This window comes from Myotis davidii, unplaced genomic scaffold (genome assembly GCF_000327345.1).
Source record: "Myotis davidii unplaced genomic scaffold, ASM32734v1 scaffold49, whole genome shotgun sequence".
NCBI lineage: Eukaryota > Metazoa > Chordata > Mammalia > Chiroptera > Vespertilionidae > Myotis > Myotis davidii.
In genome coordinates, this window is record NW_006300375.1 from 5,145,297 (window position 1) to 5,152,804 (window position 7,508).

The 7,508-nt window shown below is 43.8% G+C and overlaps 1 protein-coding gene across 2 annotated transcripts in view; it reads right to left on the reverse strand.

Moving 5' to 3' along the window:
- CUL1 (cullin 1) overlaps positions 1 to 7,508 on the reverse strand; it is a 64,833-nt gene that overhangs the window by 16,496 nt on the left and 40,829 nt on the right. For both annotated transcript variants that reach the window (XM_006777169.2, XM_006777170.2), the window contains exons 9-10: positions 577 to 684; positions 394 to 500 (exon numbers count right to left, since the gene is read on the reverse strand). In XM_006777169.2, coding sequence (XP_006777232.1) covers positions 394 to 500; positions 577 to 684 — 215 coding nt within the window. The remainder of the gene's footprint in view (positions 1 to 393; positions 501 to 576; positions 685 to 7,508) is intronic.

The window sequence follows — 7,508 nt, forward strand, 5'->3', positions numbered from 1 at the left end:
GGGGGGGGGGGGGGGGGGGGGTGCGAGAGAGGCTGCAGCCACAAGTTCTCAACTGGAAATAGCTCACTAGTAGAAAAGGAACAACCAGCAGATGGAAGAGAACGGCTACTTTGTACTGTCACTGCCACCCTTGCCACAGCCAGTGTTACTAACCAAATGGGCCGTGCAGCCTGCAAGTCTTCAAGACATTAGTTATATAAGAAAAAAATGACCTGGGCATGTAACAAACAGTATGGAGTTTCCTTTAGGAGACAAAGATTATTAGCTTTAAAGTATTTTCTCGAGATACAAAAATTACAATTTCCTGCATGTCAAATGTGATACAAATTTTAATGCCTCAATGAAAGCCGAGACTTTTAAGAGGTTTGCTAAGAAAAACAGGAGTCACTGTACCTCTTCTTCAACAAGGAGTCACAGTATCGAGCCAGCAACTCGGGGGACTTACTGGACGACTGAGCCATCTTGGTGACAGCGTTGTTGTTTATGAAGCGCCCACAAGCCTGCGATCACACAAAACCCAGTTAGAGGGCCGCGTTGTCGCCTCCTCCATGGAAAGCCACGTGCTGACACACCCACCTTGTCCAGGGCGGCCACGAAGCCCGCGTCGTTATTGAATGCTGACATGACCAGGGCGTTGTACTTTTTATGAACATCCAGCACTGTCTGCACGTACATTTTGGGATCCTTGTGGAGGGAAACAAACAAAAGATGGTCACTGGGGATTAAATTGATATTCTTCTTCAATGTTAATGAGTAAGATCAAGAAATAGTTTTGGTTCCATTATCAAGACACATAGGGCATTTTCTTTATGGATATAGTAAAATATACTCCCCACATCTGAAATTAAATACTCATTTCAAGCTTGTATGAAAAACAGTGATTTTTAAAATTATTTGAAAAGTCAAAGGGATCACAGAAAACAACATTATCAAAGGGATAGCTTTGCTTGCCACTTTTTGTTGTTAACAATTCACATTCTGGACTCTGGGCTGAGGAGAGCAATCGGCCAGTTACTGAGAAGTCAGCTGGCAGGCGGTGCTGAGGAATGCAGGGTTCAGAGTGGAGGCCAGATCTGGCAGTGAGGGCTGACTTGCTCACTGACCAAACAGAAGACCCCATGGACTAATCAAAGGAAATAGGAGGAGAAAGACCAGAGCCTGGGAGACAGGCAGGCAGTTGGGATCTATAGACAGAGAAACATTATACTGGAAACAGAGTGGAAAGGTCAGACACGGGATTCTGGAGCGATGCAGAAGTTGACAGGCCCAAGTGATGATAAGAACAGAGCAGCTGATGCTGAGGGACGGTCACAGCCACCCCGTGAGGTTGGTCCTATCTATACCCCCATTTTACAGATGAAGAAACTAAGTCACGATGAAGCATCTGGTCAAGGCATTAACTGGTAGCAGAATCAGGCTGGAATCCAGGGAGCCCAACTCCCAAATCAGCATCTCCTCCAGGGCTCTGCTGGGAGACACGTGGGGGACAAGTCGGAGGACAGGAGAGGCTGGTGCTGAGGCTGAGCGTGGGCAGGAGAGGCCTGAGGAGCAGGGAGCTTAACTGGTTTTCAATTTCCTGACAGATATTAATCTTGAGAATTCAGGAATGAGAAACCAGAATTCCCCAAATTTTAACTATTCTGCATTTTTGTAATGCTTTATTTACTTGTTTTTCAATAGTAATAAATAAACATTAAGAGCAAATCCCTGTTCTGTGATAAACTTACAGTAAGAGTTTCAGAGGTTTTCTATTATAATAAAAATGCAAGGTTCACTGTTACTATGAACAAATGTATTGTGACAAGATTAATCTCAATATGTACAGTAGCCTCTACCTGATACAGACGTTTGAGAAGAGAACATATTAGAAGGGAACATACACAAAATAATTGCATACACAAAAATCATGTGAGGTATTGGAAGCTACCACCACTTGTATTTACTACTTAAACGTTGTCTATCTTATAAAGCAGCAGCATTAACTACCCCATGTGCTCATCTTACTCTTGTTTGATGACAACTACTCCAGACATGGAAAAACATCCTCCATTCACAGAGCACCTCCCAAAACACCTCCTGGTGGGCACACATTGCACTCCATGTTTCTTTAACCTGAAAATAGTGCCTGCTGGACTCATTTTTGGTTTTGCTTTGAAATTACTAATGCTTTTTAAAAAAAATATATTTTATTGATTTTTTACAGAGAGGAAGGGAGAGAGAGATAGAGAGCTAGAAACATCGATGGAGAGAAACATCAATCAACTGCCTCCTGCACATCTCCCACTGGGGATGTGTCCGCAACCCAGGTACATGCCCTTGACCGGAATTGAACATGGGACCTTTCAGTCCGCAGACCGACGCTCTATCCACTGAGCCAAGCCGGTTTCAGCTACTAATGCTTTTGCCAATTCAGATTTTAGATCGCTTTCTGAGTTAATGTCTATTTATTTTACAACATTCACATATTTTATTTTTTGCATTTTTGTTATTTACAAAGAACTTTATCCTACAGCAAGTATCCAAATACTAGCATTATTGGGGAGTATTAGAATAAGGTAACATTCAAGGTCACACAAAACCCAGTTAGAGGGCACGAGCTGTTGCCTCCTTCAAGGTCAAGGTCAACACATTACAAAAACTGAACATCAGAATCACCAATCTAAGGACTTGTTTTGCTTCCAAAACTTGCTACTTCTCCCACGATCTCACAGGATTTATAGAACGTATATTATGTACATCAACATATTAATATTTATTTTATTTGCAAGAATGATTCACCCTTAGCCACAGAAAGGGCCACTCACATCTCTAACTTGGCATCACCCACAAGGCTGAATGGCTTTCTAGCACATGCTCCAGTCCTGGGCCCTCAAGACCTTCAACTTCCATTGTACACACTGGTGCCCCTGCCCTAGCCTTGGACTGTCATCAATGGAGTCCTCTGAACCAGGAATATCTGTGTTGACTATTATACTGGCAGGAGAATTATGCTGCTTTCCCTTGTTTTCTTGATCAATTTTTCTTAGATTCAGGATTTAGAAAAATATAAATCCCTCAAAATATCTTCCCCAAGAGCATAGATGTCTGCAGACTCCAATTTCAAGATTCCTTCTAATACGTGTGGAGATGCAGCCAGAAGTCTGGCTAGTGAGAAGTCAGAGTTTGAATGGAAACTACTAGGGGAAGAGTGTGCGGCAGCACTGAGCCTTGGGAATCTGAATTCAGCACTTGAGATGCAGACAACAGGCACTTAGGAACCTGACAAGGGCAGATGGAGGCCGGCACACACTGGAATAACACAGAGGAGAGGATTTTAAGGAAGGACAGTCAGCAGTGCCCCTTAGAGAAAAGGCGTTCAGAGGGCGATTGACTATCTTGTGGTAGACGAGGATCTTCAGGTGTTTCAGAGGGCACCACTGCTTGGTTATATAGGCAACAAAGGTAAGGAGCGGGAGGGAACATCGTTTGGATCAAATGCGTTGTCAAGGAAATGAGGACTTTCAATGTTTAAAAAGTGAAGGGAGCAGTGACCATTTGCTCATGACCACTCTGTATTCAGTATACAGAGCTCTCCATGTAAGAAACCTGACACCACTCAGGGGTGACCCTGAGGGAGGCTGTTCAACTCCCCACTGAGCTCACACCCCTGTCCTGGGGGCGGGGGAGGGAGCCTCTTGTCTCCCAGCTCCTGAACCTCTCCTGGATTGCTCTCTCTCCACTTTCCCTTTCCTTTTTTTTGTTTTTGAAATTTTATAATAGTTTGAGTCAAATTGACAACATACTAGTACACTGGGAAGAGAGATCTCAACTGGTCTGCTTCCACTTCTTTTCTTTCAACTGCACAGTGTGGGGGAAAATTCCAGTATGTTCACAACGACAAAGGATAGTAAAATGCACCCCTGTGCTCCTCACCCAGCTTCAATGAACAAACACAGAACCCGTCCACTACAAAGTCTTTCTTGCTAAAACCCTCTCTTCCCTCCACCTCACCACACTACCCCTATCATTCTCCATCTCAACTACCTACCAACCTAACAGGCATACTCACAGCCGCTTTCATCCTGTCAGTCCATTTCTACACAATACTGAGTTTTAGAAACAGAAATCGGCCTGGACCCCAAGGTTTCAGGTTTGATCCCTGGTCAAGGTGCATACAAGCATCAGCCAATGAATACATAAATAAGTGGAACAACAAATTAATATCTTTCTCTCTCCCTTCCCCTCTGTTTTGAGGGGGGGGGGGGAGAAAAAAGATAAACAGAACCTGACCTTGTCAGTTTCATGCTTATTCCCTCCCCTGGTTTCATCTGGACTCAAGATCCAGAAGGTACCATCAATATGGCTCTAAGGTACCACTTCCCCTCCTGTCAGCCCAGACCTCTTGGTTCTTAGAATAGGTGGTGTTTACCATGCAGTGTCTTTGCTGTGTAGGCCCCCGTCCCCACCTGCCCTTGTCTTATTAGCTCTAACTCTTCTATTGGTTTTGAGTATTTTCTCAGGGAAACTCTCTGAACTTCCAAGATAGGTTAGGCCACCCTGTTACATACCAGACCTAAACCCCACTGAACACCAATCACACCGTGAGTCGTGGGCTAAGGGCAGCCTCTCTTGCCAAGACCCTGTCCACTCCACTGACACCTGCTATGGGTAAGCCTAGGGTAGTGACACCCACCAACTCTCTTATGACACTAAATCAGAAACCTAAGCGTTATGGAATCATTACCTTTTATTCCACACACTCCCACTAAAAGGATGAAGCCTCACAGAACTCACCTATCTGATGCGATTTTAGACAACGAAGTGCACATGGCACTTGAAGAGGTCTGTGGGCCTGGTCCCCCAAGAGCTGGCAGGTCTCAGAGCAGACTCTGCGGATCACTGGGAACCCTAAGTAATATCCTCACTCAGCCAGAAGAGGTATGTCAAGGTGCAACAGGCTTGAGGGGACACCCTCCGCATTGCAGGCCTGTAAGGTGGTGCTCTCCAATGACAAATCTGACCATTCCTTGGAAACCTGCTGTCGCCCAGAGCCACCTGAGGTACCACACCTCCTGTCCAGTCAGGACTGAACAAAGCTCCGTTACAAAGGAGCTGAAGACAGTCCTTGAGGACTATCAGTCACCATCACAGAGCACCGCAGGACACGGGCCTCGCTTGATGCTGATGGCCTTCCCTCGAGGCCACTTTACTTTGAGGAGGAAAAGGAAAAAAATGAAATCCACCGATTAACAAAAATACACCATGCAATTCTTTGGGGGTGGCACAAGACTTTTCCCCATAAGCACTAGCACTTGGTCTTTGGAGTAACATTATCTCCGAACAAAACAGAGCAGAATTTCAGAGAAAGAACAACCACAAACCATCAACTGCAGAAAAAACAGGTAACAATCCGCAGGCATACACATTACACACTTTGACAATGACCTGTGGAAATTTTAACCTTGGTTGGCTTTTCCCATCACTCAGTGTGTTTCTGAGCCGTTCCCCCATTGCCAGCCTGTATGCAATAGGGAATAAAATTAATTGACTTTGATATTAACTAATAGAAAAACCCCCACACCAAACTGGCAGATGAGAGGGCTCAAATACTAATACAGTCAAACCTCGATTCTTGAACGTCTCCCCATCTCAAACAATTCACTTCTCAACCTGACAACCTTTCATGCTGAGAGCTATATGATGTCACAAGGCTCTCAGGCAACAAAGGAGCATGAGTCAGTTTACCGCTGTTAAAACCTCAGGATATTGTGCTGTGAATATTATTAATTTTTCATTTTTACTGTACATTTCCTTTATTAAATTTTCATTTAAATTTCATGTCCTTTTTGTTTTTAAAGTGCTTATTTATAGGTTAAACAGTACATTAGATGTGTACTGTATATAAGAAAGGTTAAAATGGAATCATTTGGGGGTCTGGAATGGGTTAATTCAATTTACATTATTTGCAACGGGGGAAAAAATGATTCGGCTTTCGAACAGTCATGTGGAATGAAGTTCGAGGAACGAGGTTCCACTGTACAATATTCTCCCATTTTCTTATGGGTCTTTCTACTCCACCATCCAACCTCTTTCTATCCGCAGAAATCAGCTGTTTTTCTGACTGAGAATGATTTAAAGTTTAAAATGCCAAGACAAAAACGTAACAATTTTCCCAGCACTTTCTATTCTCATCCTTTTATCCTCTGTCCATGGGCTACTTTTTACTTAGTCTCAGACTATAATTAATAAATCTTTACACTGATTATTACCTGTGGATTCTGATAAACCTCTACAAATTCCTGGTCTCAGTCATGGAACTCTGGGCTTTTATTTCCGCCCTTGCCCCCATCCCACCCTGGTTATCGCCTGCGTTCTCGCTCACACAGACGTCGCCCTTTAGTACTACTCTATACGTGCTGAGCTCTAAGTTGACCACACACTGAGAGATCAGAGGTGAAAACACTAAACTTTTTTAAAAAAAATTGATGTCAGAGAGGAAGGGAGAGGGAAATAAAGATACAAACATCAATGATGAGAGAGAATCACTGATTGGCTGCCTTCTGTACACCCTCTACTTACTGGGGACTGAGCCTGCCAAGCTGTGCATATGCCCCTGACCAGAATTGAACTCGGGACGCTTCAGTCTGGAGGCTAATGCTCTATCCACTGAGCCAAACCGGCTAGAGCTGAAAGTGGAACTAAGTTAGACTTGCCAGGAAAAACTGTGACTTCTTTAAGAGGAAGAATGATGTTTCTGCCCTAACTGGTTTGGCTCAGTGGATAGAGCATCGGCCTGCGGACTCAAGGGTACCAGGTTCGATTCCGGTCAAGGGCATGTACCTTGGTTGTGGGCACATTCCCAGTAAGGAGTGTGCAGGAGGCAGCCAATCGATGTCTCTCCCTCTTCTATGTTTCTAACTCTCTATCCCTCTCCCTTCCTCTCTGTAAAAAATCAATAAAATATGTATTAAAAAAAAAAGAATGATGTTTCAGAAGTGAGCTCAGGAAGAGGTGCAGTGCACACAGGAGGTAAGAGGGAGGCTGCTTATCTCAACAGGTGCTGCTGGTGAGACACCAGGTCAGGGGCTGTCTCTGGTCTTGAGCTAAGCAGGGGCCAACTCAGAAATTAAAAATATATGGCAAAGATTAACCCAAAATTTAGTCTGATGTGGGTATAAAGTCAGATTTGGACAAGCAGCGGCTCCCATAATGGGCTTACTTGTGAAAGGATTAAAGTCTTCCCTACAGATGAAAGAAAAACAGAGTTTATCCTGAATGTAAATATGAAACAATGAATTTTTCATAGCCTGATTATCCTAGAATACAAATGGACACCTGTGTGCTTTTTCTTCTCAAGAAAATGATCATTCTCTCCACTCCAAGGCAAGACAGAAAATAAACTCACCAGTTTAGCGCTATGCCTTCCGAACCATTTACACATCAGCTTCCACTAATTCTTTGTGTAATTAGTCTTGAGTTGCGTACAAAACGGCTTCTTTTACCCTCAAGCAGCTCCTTCCCTTTCTGCC